This window comes from Macaca thibetana, chromosome 1, assembly GCF_024542745.1.
Source record: "Macaca thibetana thibetana isolate TM-01 chromosome 1, ASM2454274v1, whole genome shotgun sequence".
Classification (NCBI taxonomy): Eukaryota; Metazoa; Chordata; class Mammalia; order Primates; family Cercopithecidae; genus Macaca; species Macaca thibetana.
Genome location: NC_065578.1, coordinates 115,844,178 through 115,863,260, shown reverse-complemented (window position 1 = coordinate 115,863,260; position 19,083 = coordinate 115,844,178). Strand labels below are relative to the sequence as shown.

At 43.3% G+C, this 19,083-nt stretch overlaps 1 protein-coding gene across 2 annotated transcripts in view; it reads left to right on the top strand.

Moving 5' to 3' along the window:
- Positions 1-3,242: 3,242 nt before the first annotated feature.
- The window catches only part of CD58 (CD58 molecule), a 56,183-nt gene continuing 40,342 nt past the window's right edge, over positions 3,243-19,083 (top strand). The window contains exon 1 of one of the 2 annotated variants that reach the window (XM_050748280.1): positions 3,243-3,432. In XM_050748280.1, the coding sequence (XP_050604237.1) occupies positions 3,363-3,432 (70 nt within the window). In that variant the 5' untranslated portion in view covers positions 3,243-3,362. The remainder of the gene's footprint in view (positions 3,433-19,083) is intronic. The other variant, XM_050748288.1, reaches the window with a different exon arrangement.

Here is a 19,083-nt window from a genome sequence, read left to right as displayed (position 1 = left end):
TGGCTGTTTACATTTACTGTGGTCTTCTATCATTCTTTCCCCCTTACTAACCAGCCCCCTTCCTCTGTGGGACTGTGCTGTGGGAGGCCTACAGTTCTGCCCTTGGCATTGGCCTGCTAGGCCCAAGGTCTGTGAATTGCAGTCTTTATCATTACACCCCGTAACCTTTAAATGATAAAAACACCTCTTCCTCAAGACACTTCACTGCCATCTGCTGCGACATACCATAGTCAATAGACACCTCCACCCTGATGATCAAGGCTATGCTACCGCTAGAGCTGTGCAACACACAACACACTTAGCCCCTGAAAGGCAGGTTCAGAATGTAGATCTTACAACCTGTCGCGTTTTTGTTGGGGGTTGGCGTATAGAAACCGGATGAGAAGGAGAGCAGGAACACAGGATGGCCATCTCTAGGGCCTCTGCAGCAAGTCCACACCATCCTTTTCCAGCTATGAAGTGCTGCCCTGGCCATGAAATGCAGCAAGGATTTCCCAGAATGATAAGAGCAGGAGCTGTGCCTTCTAGTTGAATGACACTGCACAGCGCACTGGTCTCTGTTTCCTCTTCCAGTGTTGGGAGGGGTTTACATCTGCAAATTGAGAAGAATGTTAGAATGATTAAAGCCATAGCAGTGATACGGGATTAGCCAGAACCCAGCTGTAACTCTTTAAAATTCACAGAACATGCAAAAAGGAACTAGATAGTAAGAAGCAGAGGGAGACACTTCTTTTTTTCTTCTCCTAAGTCCAAGACTTTCAAAGCTTTCGTGTGTGCTATCCTCTGCTCCCCAGAACCATCGGCTGCATCCTTATCAACTCCTTGCAGCTGCTGGCTTGGCCAGGAGTTGAAAATGTGACTGCCTCTCCCTTGGGTACCCATAATGGTTCCATGTTAAGTCTTAGGTATAATTTTTCCTAATTTTTTTCAAATGTTCTTTTTCTGCCAGGGAATGTTTTAAAAAGGGAAATAGAGTATTATGGAATAAGATTACCCTTCTATGCCCTTTGTGCAAATCCACTCAGTATTGATATAAATGAAGTGAACATACATTCCCCCATGAGGCATGCAATGAAAATGACAATTTGCATTTATGCAGGATTGGGGCAGTGTTTTGCTCACTACATTCTGGGATTCCTAAGCTTTATGGGAGTGGTTCCAAGGGTTTGGCAAAAACGAGAGTCAAGACACCAGAGAGTGACATGCTAGGAAGAACAGCCCCGGCCTCTTAAGCAGCCCTCCTTTCTTACTTTCTCATCCATGATTACCTACAGTGACAAGAAGATAAAACTGGACCTTGCAATACTGGTCACAGCGTGAAAGATACATCCACCCCTCCTTTTGATAGCAGGTTCTCAGTATGTAAAGGGAACCTTTTTGGCTGCCTGCCTAACACATTGCAGGTCCAGCATTCCTGAGCTGCTTTTGATTCATAAAATTAACCAGGCATTTGAGTGCTTCTAAAAGTGCTTGATGGACAGCATTTCTCTCAATGAAAGAGCACGCACCGCTCCTTGGTCAAAGGAGAGTCCAACCAAGGAAGCCTAATGAGTTATTCCTCACCCAATACCTGGAGACCATGACCTGGGGGCAAGGGGCTTCCGCAACCCCTTGTGACTGGGCTGTTCTTTCCTCAGCCCTGCTCTTAAGGGGGTTAACAGCTCTTGCTGGCAGTCCAAAAGTCCCATTATCATATCCCGCTCCTGTAGGAAGGGGTAAGAGTAGAGGCACTGGACATGGCCTCAGCTGGACTCCAAGTTCTGCCCTTTACTGTGTGCCCTTAGTAACTTACCTTCTCCAGGCATCAGTTTCCTCATTTGCAAAAACAACAGCAGTAAGATTAAGTGAATCCAAGTAATGCACTTCACACGGGGCCTGCTCAATAGATGTTTGCTGTCATATCACTTCCCAGCTCAAAAACTTTCTGTGGCTCCCCAGTGTCTGAAGGTCTGACCCCAATCCTGCCTTTCTAAGTTGGCCTGAGTTCCTACCAGCCCAGGGCAGAGAACACTTGATGTCCTTACATTTTATGTTACACACTGCACCTGCCTTGTGTTCCCAGTATCTACAGATGGTAGGGAGTATCTTGAGATAGCAGGTTTGTGGTAGAGGGCTTTGGTCCCAGAAGTTTCACTGATAGAGATAACCTTTTAAGACTTTATGGCTAACTTAAGAAATAATTCATGTCTCTTTGCAATATGGTTCAAGTGTCTCCAGTGACTTTGAGTCCCCACCTGGGGATAATGGAGGGGAAGCAGCAAGAAAGCACATTCCCACTCAGTGTTACAGCCTGCACCATGTGTTGGTGGTTATTTGGGCAGCAGGGAGTCCTGTTCATGGAAATGAATTCCTGCTCACATCATAACTAAGAGTTCTGTGAACTCCTTCGGCCGGGCAGGGGCAACTCTGGTGCTTCTGTCTGCAAGAAAGGGGACAGATAGGGAGGCTGATGTGAGGAGTTGGTTCTGGGAATAGAGTCATTTGTTCTGGGATATAGGGATGTGAGGGGAGGGCCAGCTCAATCCAGACTGATGAAGGAGGGAGAGTGATGAGTGCCTGCCGCAGCTTGGGCTGGATGGATGTGGGGAGGCTGGGCAGTGAGGGAGATGTGGATCTGACATCAGCCTGAGGGAAAGTCCACGGTTGAGATGGGGGAAGAGAGAGAGGAATCTGAGAAGGGAGAAACCAAAGGCTGGAAATCCCAGCTCCGGGGATACCGGAGTGTGGGGACGGAGGAGGCCTGCCCTAGGTAACCCTACGCCTACTAACAGTTGTCTAAAATGCCCCCTTTCCTTGTCATGTTTGAGGAAAAGTGGTTCACAAAGTGGTTCAAAGAGGCCGTCTGAGGCGGGATCCCACAGCGCTGAAGCGATGAGGGGCCCCGGGTGCTCCTGCCCGTTCCCTTGCCTCCTCCGGTGGCTCTCCGGGAGCGACAGCCCCGTCCAGCCACCGAGCGGCCTTCAGCACGCCCCAAACGCTAAGGGGAAGCGCGGGAGGTGCGGGAGGAAGGCAGAGAAACCTGGTTTTTAAAACGCAAGCCACTTTCAAGGAAATAATTTCTTACTTAAAAATAGCGTATGGAATGGCGGTGGAATGCCGGGAGGGACCGAGCTGGGGAACTGGACGGCGCCCCGGGGACACAGGAAGGAGATGCGCAGAGCCGAGCCCAGGAGCGCGCCTGGGGACTGGAAGCGGGAAGACAAATGCGGCGCCGCGGAGGGTGGGGGAGGAAGGGCCGGGGCGGGCCGCGGGCTGCCAGCCCCGGGCGGGGCGGAGCCCTACTTCTGGCCTCCCGCGTAGGCGGTGCTTGAACTTAGGGCTGCTAGTGGCTGGGTATTCGCGCAGAGGCGGGCCGGCCAGCCATGGTTGCTGGGAGCTACGCGGGGCGAGCCCGAGGGGTCCTCGGCGTGTTCTGCCTGTTGCGCTGCTTCGGTGAGTGAAGCCTGCTCCAGGGGCCCCGCGCCGGCCGGCGGGTACTGGGCAGCGCCCAGGCTGGGTGGACGCGCCGGGCTGGAGGCGGGTGCCGATCAGGGACCGGGTGGGGACGGGTCGTTGTGGGCCGGGAACAACTCAGCCGTGGGAGCCTTTTCAGGAAAAGAAAGTTGTTATTTCATCGCCAGTGTCCCTCATGGAGTCAGCAAGGAACTGTGGCCTCAGGGAAGGACGGGCTCCGGCCCGCTCGCCTCTCTTGCGGGGCCCGCGCGTCCCCACTCCCGCCCTCCCCCTCCCGAGCTCCTGACCAAGTTCCTTCCCGGGCCTCCCCAGTAACGTCGCTGAGCGCTTCCGCGGACTGCAAAACTTCTTCCCAGCCGTGAACGCGCCCGGGACGGGGTGCGGGCGCGGATGCCACCTTCTTGAGGGCGACGCCCGGTGCCCTCAGCGCGCGGTGCAGTCCCCGCCCACGCCGCGTCCGGCGTATCAGCAGAGAGGACTTTTCAGTCGCCCCACAGCGAGGAGCGGGGAAGCAACTAGGAAGCCGAGTCTCACTAGGGAAGCTGCAAATACAGTGATTAACAGCATCAGCTGTAGGGTCAGATGCCTAGCTTTGGATCCTGGCCCCACTCCTCACCTGAGTCATGAACTTGTGTGAGTTCCCTAACTTCTGTTCACTTCAGTACCTTCGCTTTTGAAGAGAGCGCCACTCACATGAGGGAAAGGATAATAATAAACCCACTTCATAGAATTACTGGGAACATCAGTCATTCAATAAATATTTACTGAGTATCAATTGTATGTTAAGCACTGCATAATAGACGGGGGATACAGTAAGGTACGCACAGTTCCCTGCCTTTTTGAAGCTCACCTTATAGTGAGGGAGAGAGACAGTAAGTAAATGAGTAAAAACATGGATGCTGAATGGTGATAAAAGTAAACATTTACTAGTATAGAGATGAGTAAAGCAAAGAAAGGGGAGATGGAAGTCGTTAATATTTCAATTTAGTTTTTTTTTTAATTTTGGAACAATTAAAATCTTAGGACAGTTGCAAAATTAGTACAGTGAATAGTTGCATACTTTCTCCTTGAATCACCAGTTAACTGTCACATTAGTTTTTTTTGTACACACACATCTATTATTTTTGTCAAACCATTTGAGAGTTTCAGACCTCATGACACCTCACCTGTAATTCTTCAGCATATGTCTGGTAAGAACAATAGCATTCTCCAACAAGTCACAGAATCATCATGGTCTGGAAATGTGGCATTGATACAATACTGTTTCCTGGTAGAGAACCCAGAAGCCAGTCTTGCACCACATACTTCATTTGGTAATCATGCCTTTTGGACCCCCTTTAACCTAAAAGTGTTGCTTTTTTTTTTTTTTTTTTTTTTGGTACTTTATGACATCATCATTTTTGAAGTGTCTGAGCTGGTTGCTTTACCGAATGTCCCTTGGATGTGGATTTCCTGCTTGTTTCCTCATGATCAGATTCTGGTTGTAACTCTTTGTTAGCAGGAATACTACATAGTTATGTTGGGTTTTTCTCAGTGTGTCACATCGGGAAGCAGATGTGGTCTGTTGGTCACATTATTGGAGATGTTAACTTTGACTATTTGGTTGAAGTGAAGTTTACCAGATTTCTCCATTGTAGAGGCACCATTTTATCTTTGTAAGTAATAAGTGATGTGTTAAGTGATGTTTTGAGGTTGAGTGAATATCCTGTTCTCCAGCCACTGTTTATTCAGTGGTTTTAGTATCCTATGGTGATTCTTCTCAGAATCCATTATCACTAAAATATTTTATTTAATTTTTTGAGACAAGGTCTCACTGTGTCACCCAGGCTGGAGTGCAGGGGTACTATGACAGCTAACTCCAGCCTCAGCCTCTGAGGCTCAAACAATTCTCCCACCTCAGACTTTTGAGTAGCCAGGACTACAGGTACATGCCACCATGCTTGGCTAATTTTTTCTTATTTTTTGTAGAAACAGGGTTTCCCTATGTTGCCCAGACTGGTCTTAAACTCCTGGGCTCAAGTGATCCTCCCTCCTTGGCCTACCAAAGTGCTGAGATTACAGGCAGGAGCCACCACATCCAGCCACTAAAATATTTTCAAATGGTAATTTTCTTTCCTCCCTCCCTTTCTTCCTCCCTCTCTCCCTCCCTTCCATCCTTCCTCCCTTCCATCCTTCCTCCCTTCCCTTCCCTTCTTTCCTTCTTTGTTTGATTTTCTTTTCTCTATTCTTTTGAGACACGGTCTCACTCTGTTGCCCAGGCTAGAGTACAGTGACACAATTATGGCTCACTGCAGCCTTGATCTCCCAGATTCAAGCGATCCTCCCACCTCAGTTTCCAAGTAGCTGGAACTACAGGGACATATCTTCACGTCCAGCTAATTTTTTTGTATTTTTTATAGAGACGGGGTTTCACCATGTTGCCCAGGCTGGTCTTGAACTCCTGGGCTCAAGCAATCCTCCTGAGCCAGTTTCCCAAAGTGTCGGTATTATAGGCATGAGCCACCCAGCAATTTTCTATTCTGTTTTTCTATGTATATTTATTGGTTTACATTATTCATAATGAATAGCTTTTGCACACACATCCTCTCTTTTTTTTCTTTTATTTTAGAAGGTTGTATGGACTCATGGATTCTTTTTTAAATATGACATTCCTGTCATCCATTTTGATGCTCAGCGACCCCACATTTGACAAGCAGGAACCCCTTCAAGCTTCAGAGTCCTTTTGCTGTGTTCCTGTTTGATTTTAAACCCTTACTTTCTGGCACAGAAAGATATTCTGGACTCATTTTGTAGTGTTCCTGCCTCAGCCTTCAAATCATTAGGTTCCCTGGGTTTCTTTTAGTGAGAGATGGTATTTAGAAATCAAGTTCTGGGTGCTAGGTGTGCCCACAGGTACTGGCGTCATTGCTTCTCAGCCTTGTCAGTTTTCAAAGTTAGGAAATGGAGTTTTTACAAAGTCAGGAGTTCACCCTGATACCTTTAACACTAATAATCTTACTGCTCAGTTCTTCTCCCTCTTCTGCTTTTCCGTGTTTGCATCTCCTTACTCCCACAGTGAGAACTCTGTTCTTAGTAGCATCAGTATATTTTCCTAATCTACGTTAAACCCCAAATCATTTTACAGTTGTTATACCAATCTACTACCAACTACAAACTTACTAAATACAGTTAAAGATTTCTTTACAGTTCCTTTTATTTTTCATTACAGATTATCTCCAGCTTAGCAATGGTTTGACTTAAGATTTTTCAGCTCTACAGTGAGTTTTTCAATATATAACTCCATAATAAGGAAAATCTGTATATCCCAGTGAAGATGTATGCAATACCATATTCAAAAGTTACTTGAATTCTGGCCAGGTGCAATGACTCATGACTGTAATCCCAGCACTTTGGGAGGTTGAGGTGGGTGGATCATGAGGTCAGGAGATTGAGACCATACTGGCTAATGCAGTGAAACCCTGTCTCTACTAAAAATAAAAAAATTAGCTGGGCGTGGTGGCATGCACCTGTAATTCCAGCTACGTAGGAGGCTGAGGCAGGAGAATGGCCTGAACCAGGAGGCAGAGACTGCAGTGAGCCGAGATCACCACACTGTACTCCAGCCTGGGTGACAGAGTGAGACTCCATCTCAAAAAAAAAAAAAAAAATGTTATTTGGATTCTTTTTTTTTTCTAACTACCCTTCTTAAACAAGGTAACACTCTATGTATTTTTTTGTATCTCATTTTTTCACTTCACCATACATCTGGAAAATCATTCCCCATCACTTGATAGAGATCATCCTCATTCTTTTTCACAGCTGTACAGTCCCCCATAGGGTGGCTATATGGTATTTAATTCAGCTACCCTCTGCTGGTTAGTATTACATAGTTTAGTTAGGGAGGGTCTCTTTAATAGGGTGACAGTTGATCATACACTTAAGGAAGTGAGAGATAGGCCACAAGGCTTTCTGGGGGAGTGATATTCCAGGTATACTACTCAGGATCCTGAGATAGGCTTCAAGTGTTTAAGAAACTTCAAGGATACCATTGTGGCATAGAGTGGTAGAAAATGAAGTTGTAAAAGTAGTCAGGGATGGATCCTGTAGATAAAGTTTTTAGGGCCTTTTAAAGATTTTGACCTTTTTGCTTTCAGTGACTGGAAAGTTTTGAAGGATTTTGAACAGGGGTGAAATTATGATGACTTGGGTGTTTAAAAGAATTATTCTGGCTGCTGGATGAATAGTATGTAGAGGAGAGAAAAGGAAGAGCAGGGAGGTTGGTTAGGCTGCAGGGGCAATGCAGGAAAGGAATCACTGGGGGTAAGAGATATCTGGATGTGTTTTGAAGGTGGAACTGGCAGGATTTGGTGTGGGCTTGCATTAGTGGAATGACATGTGGATAGGGCCTGGGTAGTGCTGGGCAAGTAGCAAGAGTTTGGAAGTATGAACTGGGCTGAGCATGGTGGCGCATGCCTGTAATCCTAGCACTGAGAGGCTGAGGCAGGCAGATCTCTTGAGCCCAGGAGTTCGAGACCGTCCTGAGCAACATGTTGAAACCCCATGATATGGTTTGGCTCTATGTTACCACCCAAATCTCACCTTGAATTGTAATAATCCCCATGTGTCAAGGTCAGGGCCAGGTGGAGATAATTGAATCATGAGGGCAGTTTCCCCCATACTGTTCTCAGATAGTGAATAAGACTCACAATATTTGATGGTTTTATAAATTGGGGTTCCCATGCACAAGCTGTCTCTTGCCTACTGCCATGTAAGATGTGCCTTGCTTCTCCTTTGCCTTCTGCCATGATTGTGGGGCCTCCATGGCCATGTGGAACTGTGAGTTCATTGAACCTCTTTCCTTTATAAATTACCCAGTCTTGGGTATGTCTTTATTAGCAGCATGAGAGTGGACTAATACAGTCAATTGGTACTGGGTAGTGGGGCACTGCTGCAAAGATACCTGAAAATGTGGAAGCAACTTTGGAACTGGGTAACAGGCAGGGATTGGAAGAGTTTGGGGGACTCGGAAGAAGACAGGAAGATGTAGGAAAGTTTGGAACTTCCTAGAGACTTGTTGAATGGCTTTAACCAAATGCTGCTCATTCTAGATGGAGATGAGGAACTTGTTGGAAACTGGAATAAAGGTGACTCTTACTATGTTTTAGCAAAGAGACTGGCAGCATTTTGCCTGTGCCCTAAAGATATGTGGAACTTTGAACTTGAGAGAAATGATTTAGGGCATCTAGTGGAAGAAATTTCTAAGTAGCAAAGCATTCAAGAGGTGACTTGGTTGCTGTTAAAAGCATTCAGTTTTATGTGTTCACAAAGATGTGGTTAGGAATTGGAACTTATGTTTAAAAGGGAAGCAAGGCATAAAAGTTCAGAAAATTTGCAGCCTAATGATGCAATAGAAAAGAAAAACCCATTTTCTGAGTAGAAATTCAAGCTGGCTACAGAAATTTGCATAAGTAATGAGGAGCCAAATGTTAATCACCAAGACAATGGGGAAAATGTCTCCAGAGCATAACAGAAACCTTCATGGCAGCCCCTCCTATCATAGGCCTGGAGGCCTGGGAGGGAAAAATAGTTTCATGGGCTGGACCCAGGGTCCCCCTGCTCTATGCAGCCTCCAAACATGGTGCCCTGCATTCCAACTGTTTTAGCTCCAGCCATGGCTAAAAGGAGCCAACATACCACTCAGGCTGTTGCTTCAGAGGGTGCAAGCCTCAAGCCTTGGTGGCTTACACGTGGGGTTGGGCCTGTGGATGCACAGAAGTCAAGAATTGAGGTTTGAGAACCTCTGCCTAGATTTCAGAGGATGTATGGAAATGCCTGGATGTCCAGGCAGAAGTTTGCTGCAGGAGTGGGCCCCTCATGGAGAAGCGGATAGCTGTAACCTGCGAAGCCACAGGTGCAGAGTTGCCCAGGGTTGTGAGAGCCCACCTCTTGCATCACTTGGATCAGAAGGCATGGAGTCAAAGGAGATCATTTTGGAACTTTAAGATTTAATGACTGCCCTATTGGATTTAGGACTTGCATGGGGCCTGTAGCCCTTTTGTTTTGGACAATTTCTCCCATTTGGAATGGATATATTTACTCAGCACCTATACCCCATTGTATCTAGGAAGTAATTAACTTGCTTTTGATTTTACAGGCTAATAGTTGGAAGGAACTTGCCTTATCTCAGATGAGACTTTGGATTTAGACTTTTGGATTAATGCTGGAATAAGTTAAGATTTTGAGGGGCTGTTGGAAGGGCATTATTATGTTTTGAAATGTGAGGACATGAGATTTGGGAGGGGCCGGGGTGGAATGATATGGTTTGGCTGTGTCCCCACCCAAATCTCACCTTGAATTGTAATAATCCCCATGTGTCAAGGGCAGGGCCAGGTAGAGATAATTGAATCAAGAGGGCAGTTTCCTCCATACTGTTCTTGTGATAGTGAAGAAGTCTCACAAGATCTGATGGTTTTTATAAAGGGGAGTTCCCCTGCACACACTCTCTCTTGCCTGCCACATTTAAGACATGACTTTGCTTCTCCTTTGCCTTCTGCCATGATTGTGAGGCCTTCCTGGCCATGTGGAACTGTGAGTCCATTGAGCCTCTTTCCTTGATAAATTACCCGGTCTCAGGTGTGTCATTATTAGCAGTGTGAGAATGGACTAATACACTCCATCTCTACAAAAAGTTAGCCTGGTGTGGTGGTGCATGCCTGTAGTCCTAGCTACTCGGGAGGCTAAGGTGAGCCTGGCAATTGCTTGAGTCTGGGAATTTGAGGCTGCAGTGAGCCATGATGACACCACTGCACTCCAGCCTGGGTTACAGAGCAAAAAAATAAAAAATAAAAAAGGTAGGAACTATTTTATTATTAACAGGGTCTGCCTTATTCTGCTGTTGTTGACATTTTACAGATCCTTTATTGCCAACTATCTGCATAACTAGATTTTAAGTTCCTTGTAAGCAGGAGTGAAGTCATGTATTATTTTTTAAAAATTTTCCTTACATTGATCTTTTTTTTTTTTTAATAGTACAGATTGTTAAATCTGGACATTAGATGACAATGTATTTGTCAAGCATTTCTCCATTTGTAATTATCTCACATTATTATGTGAGACTTGTTCATGTGCTTTGCTGGAATTGAGACTTAGACAGTCTGTGTTTTTTTATTTAGCAAAGATAATCCAAGTTAAAATAGTGTTGTGTGTTCCTATAGGAAAACTAGGCCCAGTGTTATAACAGAGTGTAAATAATAATAGCCGCTAGGAGGTAAGCACCTGCTGTGTGCCAGGAGCTATGCTTCAGATTTGAGATGTTTTTATTTAATTGTCACACTAATTTTATTACATAGGGAACTTTTAATAGGAGAACAAAGCTTAGGTAGGCTCAGTAATGTGTCCAAGTTCACACAGCAAATAAGTGGCAGAGTGAACTTGAATTTTGATTCTGTCTGAATCAAAACCTATTCCCTTATATGCTCTGTTTTATCCCTAGCCTGAGATCCACTAAGCAACTTTTTGAAGATTTCTTATATGCGACATGTATACATTGTCCAATGAAATTCTGCTAAACATGTGAAATTATATAGGTCAGCACAATTACCAGTCATGCAAAATTGCATTTAATGTCATAATTTGTAATGGTGAGGGGTGCTTCTTTGGGACATAGAATTTGCAATGGGAATTTATTGACATATTTATTATTAACATATTATCATATTTACACTCTCTAGGTACCTACATTTCACTCCTAGACACTTTTGCATAATCCCAATAACATGATAACATCTATAAAAATTAACACTAATCCTACCTGTATTCAGATTTCCCCAATTGTCACAAGAATGTCTTTTGTTAAAAAACCCAGATCTAATCAAGTTTCACTCATTGTATTTATTGCTATGTTTTTGGTTTAATTTCGATGGGCATCTTTCAGAAGTTTTAAAATAGTCTTAGAACCTCTTTTTAAGAACCAGATTTGAATAATTTATTTTATTGACCTCCATGTTACTCTAACATTTCTTTAGTAAATACAGGCTTTGAGGGTAGGCATTGGTTTCTCTGTTTAAAAGTAGAAACTTTGTCTGTGTAAATCAGCCCTTATATGTGTAAGTTTTCTGCCTTTTGGTTTCTTCTCATGGTGTTTCTGCACAAGTGCCTAAGCTTTTTTGAAGCTTTACTTGAGGGGTGACCAGAAGTTTTTACTTAAGGACACAGACCCTTAAATCCTGCAATGGCAAATCTCACCTTCCATCTCAGGGTTGTAAGTGAAACCAGGATGCAGCCGTTTTGCTCTTCTCAGACAAGCTCAGGTTTGAATATAAAATGTGACTGTAAGATACAGAAACTGTCCCTAGAAAAGGAGGGGAAAACATTTTAGCAGTTCCTCTTTAAAGATAACTTTCAGGCCGGGCGCGGTGGCTCAAGCCTGTAATCCCAGCACTTTGGGAGGCCGAGACGGGCGGTTCACGAGGTCAGGAGATCGAGACCATCCTGGCGAACACGGTGAAACCCCGTCTCTACTAAAAAAATACAAAAAACTAGCCGGGCGAGGCGGCGGGCGCCTGTAGTCCCAGCTACTCGGGAGGCTGAGGCAGGAGAATGGCATAAACCCGGGGGGCGGAGCTTGCAGTGAGCTGAGATCGGGCCACTGCACTCCAGCCCGGGCGACAGAGCCAGACTCCGTCTCAAAAAAAAAAAAAAAAAAAAAAAAAAAGATAACTTTCAATGCCTGCCTGTTAGCCTCCAAGGAAAATGCTTTTTGGTTATTTTATAGGTTCTAGTGAACTTTGCTTACTTTACAATGTTCCTCAAAATGTTTGTTGAGATTAGTGCCTCAATTTCCATTGGGCTCACCAGTCTGTAGTTTCTTGAACATTTTCTTCGTATGCCTGTTAAAAATTAAAAGAAAATTGAAGCTTAACATACACATTCAGAAAATAATACAAAATCAGATTAATAAGAAACTAATGAGGCTGTGCCGTCATCAACTACTTGCAGTAGAGTTTCCCAACGATTAATTGAGTATCTAGAAAATAACAAGGATTTTCAAGGAATTTTAGTGAAATGATCAATAGTGTATTGAAATACCTTCAATCAGATTTTGGAGAATAGATTTTAAAAGACTCACATTCTTAACCAATCTAGTAAGAACCTTATTCCCCAAAGTATACTGTGGATCTCAGCTGTATCCTGTCTAAGAAGAGAACAGTGAAAGGAAAATGTGGCCTTTGAGCATGGTGGGATGTGAGTGTCTTGAAAGGACGGGCTAAAGAAGTGCTCTCAAATAGAAATATAATATGGAACATGTGAAATTAATTTTAATATATTTTAGTTAACCTAATATATCCATAATATTTTCATTTCAACATGTATTAGGTTGGTGCAAAAGTTATTGCGGTTTTTGCTATTTTTTTTTTTTTAATGGCAAAAACCGCAATAACTTTTGCACCAACCTAATAGTTACTACAAAATAATATTAATGAGAGATTTTATGTTCCACTTTTTAATACCAGGTCTTCAGATTCTGGTGTGTATTTGATACTCAGAACACATCTCCATTTGTACTAACCACATTTCAGGTTCTCATTAGCCACTTGTGACTGATAGCTACTGTGTTGGATTGCACAGGTCTAAAGGGAAACATCTTGAGAAAGAGGTTAAGTGCAAGAAGAAGAATTAAAAAGGAAACTATTTGAGCATAATATTAGAAAGAAAAGTTGATTTAGAGAACCAACATCTTAATTCTTAATGAACTTATCGAGGAGGCAGATAGATAGCTGAGAGCAAGGTCCGGGAAGTTTCTGGTCTCGGGGACCAGGGGACTTGTAACCGTTGGGAGACAGGTGGCTGCAGTTTCAGTATGAAGTAGATGGGGGCAGAGAAACTGGTGGTGGTGTGACTGAAATCAGTGAATATCTGCCTTAAGGAAATAGAGAAGTCCCTAACTGGGACTGGCTAAGGGTAGAATCGACCAGGAAGAAAGAGGAATGGCCCCAACCAAGGCATCTGATGTTCTGGCCAACAGTGCAGGCTCTGGGGCCGAATGCCTGTGTCTGGACACCAGCTCTGTCCCTTGCTAGCTGAGTGACTGCGATCAGCTGACCCTCTCAGTCCGTTTCCTCATCTGTAGCCTGGTGCTTCTGACTCTTTGATATTTTCTGTCAACCAAGTGTCCAGCGGAGTGAATCAAGTTATTCTGATAGACATGTTCTCAAAAAATAACTCATTTCTCACTCTCCCCCCAGATGTTCTTGGGATCACTCCCCTGCTTTTCTGGGCTCTCTGCTCAGATACCAACTTTTGACTGCCCCCCATGCCATGCAACTTCTTTCTTTCCCAGTACTCCTCAGGCCCCATACTCTGCTTTATTTTTCTCTACAACACTTACCATCATCCAACATAAAAGGTATTTACTTTTTCATTTATTATGTTCTTCCCTCCACCGAAAAATAGACCCCGAGAGAGCCGGGATTTTGTCTGTTTTGTTCAATGCTGTATCCTGCCTGCTTATTTCAGTGTCTGGCACTTAGGCAGGACTCCATGAACAGTTGATGAACAAATAAATGAATGATAAGAACTACCTCAGATTTGAGTTGAGGATTAAATGAGTTAATACACAAACAGCTCTTGGAACAAGTGCTTGTCACATAGTAAGCCTGCAGTGAATCTTCATGCTGCTGCTACTGTTAAATATTATTACTGAGGCTGAGCTGGCCTAGGGCTCCTTGGATTGGACTTACTAAGAGCTAGGCAAGAGACACAACTGTATGAAACTTGCTTGAGTTAAAACAAAACAAACAGTGCTGCTACTCTTTATTATCTCCATGCCTGGTAAGCACATTTCCTACCCCCAAAATTGGGACTGACTAATATGAGAATATTATGCCCTTAATAGGACAGGTTATTTGATACAATACTAGCCCAGACATTTAGGAGATTGGCCACTCCTCAATACTGTAAATGCGTATATGGATAGAGATGTTGCTTCCCAGATTGCCACACACCCTGAGACTGCAAGTAGGCATTCACTGAAAGTGTGCTGTGATGTGAAGATGAAACACAGAGAAGTGAGATGAACAAGGCTGTGCTCAGTGACCCATATCCAGATAAACCCATCTGCTCACTTGGGAACAAAAATGCCCCAGGACCCTGCTATCTCTGGGCCTGCACAAGGCTTTAACTGAATCACCATTATGATGTCATATATTCAGAGGGAAATACCAATATTCATATATTCAGGTACTGAAACTTTTAAGGGAATTTTTCTTTCTTTCTTTTTTTTTTTTATTTTTTTGGCAAATGAATTTTTACTTTAACTGCTAAAATCGGTAGGCAATGTGAGCCTTAAGATATTTTAGAGAGAGAGAGAAGTATCTTGAAATTACATTGTTTGTTTCTAAGAACAAACTCAAGAAAACCCTTGCCTCCAAATCCCAGAAGAGTGATTAGCTTGTCTCTAAGATATGGCATTGGCTGGGCACGGTGGCTCATGCCTGTAATCCCAGCACTTCAGGAGGCCCAGGCAGGAGGATCACTTGAGCCCATGAGTTTGAGATCAGCCTGGGCAACATAGTGAGACCTTGTTTCTACAGAACATACAAAAATTAGCTGGGCGTGGTGGCATGCAACTGTAGTTCCAGCTACTTGGGAGGCTGAGGCAAGGGGATCACTTGAGCCCAGGAGGTTGAAGCTGCAGCGAGCCATGATTGCACCACTGCACACCAACCTGGGTGACAGAATGAGACCCTGTCTCCAAAAAGAAAGGAAGGAAGGAAGGGGAGGGAAGGAGGGAGAGAGGGAAGGAAAGAAAGAGAAAAAGAGAAAGAAATGGTGTCCATGAACCTCCTCAAACTATAGAGAGGCTGTTTGATTGGGGCTAACATCCCTGAGTGGGTCCAAGTTTATCTGGTGTGGTGTCCTACATCCTATAACACTTAGTAGGTAAAATCTACTTAAACTTGAGAGGGAACATCTCAAAAGGAACAGCTGTGGAGTTGGGAAGGGGGAGCCCGCAGGTCCTCCTATCTTGCTTTGGTGATGAGGCAGAAAGTGGGGCTGAAAAACAGTCTGTTTTGGTTGTATATGAGGGCTCCCGAGCCATTTTATTTTTAAGCTCCAGTTAAACTTCTTTCTTCACCTCTCCTTACAAAGTCCTGCTTCCTCAGTCAGGTTCCACAGCAATTTGGGATTTCACAAAGCCCAGGGTTTGGGGTGACTGTCGAATTTTGCTCTTTTGTCAGGAAGCCTTGTCTTTTGAACTACACTTAAGTTGTATTTTAGTCATTTTAGTTAATTCATTCAACAGGTATTTATTGAATGTCCATATGCCAGACATATGGGGATACAACCAAAAACAGGAACAACTTTGTCCTTGTCCTGATAGGTCTAGCCTGGCTGGGGGTTACCCCTAAGCTAAGATTTGAATTAGTTGCCAACTTTCAAGAACAGGAATTTTTACACAAAATGTGAATATCTGGCTTTTCTTGAAAAATTAAGGGACCTGGCAATGGTGGGCCCGTTTCCACGTGGCAGGAGCTGAGGGGCCCCTCCCTGTAGGTTCACTGGTGCTCAAGTCCTCACCAGCCCCTTCTGAGTCACGCCTGGCCCGCTGGTATCTCCTTTGTGGGTGGAATTGCTGGTCTTCGTCTAATGCATCATTTGCCACTGTCACCAGTTCTGTTTCTTTGTGACTCCTTTGTTTGCTCCTTGTTTTCTTCTTCTTGTTTCTGGTCTGGCTTTTTCTTCCAGGGCTGGACTCTTGCTCTCTGAGGCCCTCTTCAGCTCTAACATTCAATGATTTGGAAACCACAGAGCTTAGTGGCTCACCTGTAGGTTTGGAGGTGTGCTTGACTCAGTTTGACTTTCTCATTTGCAACATCTGCTGTTCCAATGCTGTCTATAGATTGTATCCTGAGAAACCCTGCATCATGTCACTGTCTTTAAGAGCCTTATGCCAGGTAGCAAGCTAAATAAGAAACAATGGTTAAGAGCACTGATTCTGCAGTCAGATTGTCCAGGTTCAAATCTGGCTTCAATACTTAACTAGCAAGTCACTTAACATTTTTGTCCCTCAGTTTCCTCATCTGCAAAATAGGGTTAGAAATAAAACCTGCTTAATACGTTTTTAGGATTCAGTGAGTATTTTTTTTTTTTTTTTTTCTCTGAGATGGAGTCTTGCTCTGTCATTTAGGCTGGAGTGCAGTAGCACAGTCTTGGCTCACTGCAACCTTTACCTCCTGGGTTCAAGCGATTCTTCTGCCTCAGCCTCCCGTGTAACTGAGATTACAGGTGTGTGCCACCACGCCCAGCTAATTTTGTATTTTTAGTGGAGACAGGGTTTCGCCATGTTGGCCAGGCTGGTCTCGAACTCCTGACCTCAAGTGATCCACCTGCCTTGGCCTCCCAAAGTGCTGGGATTACAGGCATGAGCCACTGCTCCTGGCAGTGAGTACCTATTTAGAGCTCTTACAACAGTGCCTGGCATAGAGCCAGGGCCATACACGTGTTAGATTAAGTAAAAAAAAATGTATATATCAGTCAATCTGAATCTCAGGACCTGAGTAAAAGTTTGCAGAGGAATTTGTGCTGGGGGTTGAGAGTTCCTTTTCATTAACCCATGGTTAACGGTGACCAAATTTTCTAAATAAGAAATCAGGACACTTCATCTGTAAAACTTAGGTTCCGGTTACAACTTCAGGCCATACAAAAAGAACTATTAAAATCGAGGTGTTGATGTTTTGTAGCAACACTGCAACAGAATATTTGAGATTAGACCTGTTTTTAGATATATGATCACTCTATACATGTAGTGCTGATTAGGTATTAGGTACCCTCATATCTTTATTTAAAAAAAATTCAAAATTCTTCAAAACAATAAAACCTTCAAAAATTATCTGGCTATCATAGAAAATCTTTTTAGGTGATCACTGATAAAATTTTTTCCCTCCCTCCATCTCTCTTTGCTTTTAAACAGCAAAAACTCAGCCCATGCCCAGTTCTCACCCAGTTAATTCAGACAGTGTGAATACCTTGATGTTGACCTAACTCATTAAAAGAAAAAGAGAGAAAACCTTTGAAAGCCTATTCCATGTCAACCAGTATAAAAAGTCTCTCAATTTTATTCAAACCTCAAACCTCAAAACAACCTTTTATGGTAGGCATTATGATTTCTACATTACAGCTGAGGAGACTTAGTGTGGGGAGGCCTTTGGGAGTTTACCCTGGGCCTTGCTGGCTTCAAAATCTGGGCACTCTCTGTTCTGCACCCTGGGATGGTTATTAGCATCCCTATAGTCCCTTTTCTGACCACTCAGTGGTATCAGCAAAGCAACAAACTCACTGTTGACTCCATTCCTTTGCTCCTATTTGTGTATTCATTCATTCATTCATTCATTCATTCATGGTTTGTGACCTGTGAGATAAAACTCATTCCCCTTTCTTCTATTGTTCTTTTTTCATTAGAAATTATCTTAGCAACTTACTTCGGTGTTAGTCTTGGAGGTGCAACAGGAAAGACTTTCCTGTAGGAAGGAAATAATAGACATACCCATGCACACAAAGTAGAGGTAGATGTTAGCTTTAGAGACAGTTCTTAACAGTTTCTCCTCTTGGTTGAATAATTCTATTAAAAAAATTTACATAGTTTTGATATTATAATAGTAATATGAGATTTGTCTTCAAAAGTAACATATTTTTCAATGTGACCTGTATTAAGTAATAAGTAAAGTAATAAATTGAAATCTTACCATCACTACAATCTCTAAAGTAACAGTGGTTACTTCAAAAGCAACTACTGTTAATCATTTAGGGTGTCTCTTTCCAGTCTAAAAAAAGGGCAAGTGAGAATGCATGTACACATGTATTCATGTCTTTTTATAGTTAAAAAAAATGTATATTTTTTGGTAGAGATAGGGTCTCACTATGTTGCCCAGGCTGGTATCAAACTCCTGGGCTCAAGTGATCTTTCCACTTTGGCCTCCCAAAGTGCTAGGATTGTAGGCATGAACCACTACATCTGGCCTCTTTATTGTTTTTAAAACAGGAATATTCTGCATATATATTTCTATAACTTTTTATTTTTAATATTAAGAAATTTTCCAAATTCCCAATAATAAAAGAATAAATCTATTCTTTTTCCCTTTTAAAAATAGCCACATAGTAAGCCATGGTGTAATACTAAATTGTTTATTACACTAGATTATTTTTTACTAGTATAGATAACTTTAAAATGAATAATATTATGCATATCTCTTTATGTAGGTTATACTATTGTTTTATTTGTTACATCCTGAATAAATATCACCCAGATCCCAGTATTCAGTGAAACCACAGGTTCTTTTAGAGCATAAGCAAAAATAAATTGTATGCATGTGCTTTTGTATGTGTGTTTAATTCTGCTTACATTTGAATTTTCTTCCATCTTTTTCCTACTATCTGAGTAATATCGCTAGTGCCTTTTATTCAGTCAGGTCTCCACATGTTGACTCTTGTCTTGGAGTTATGATGCCATCCCCTTCCTGGCCTTTCTTCTACTTCCATGATCTCTCTCAATTTCCTTAGCCAGTATGTTCCTCTTCAGCCAAGCTTTAAAGCACAGGTCCAAGCTGCCTTTTCCCACTTCGTATGCTCTCCCTAGGTGATGGTCCTAATGGC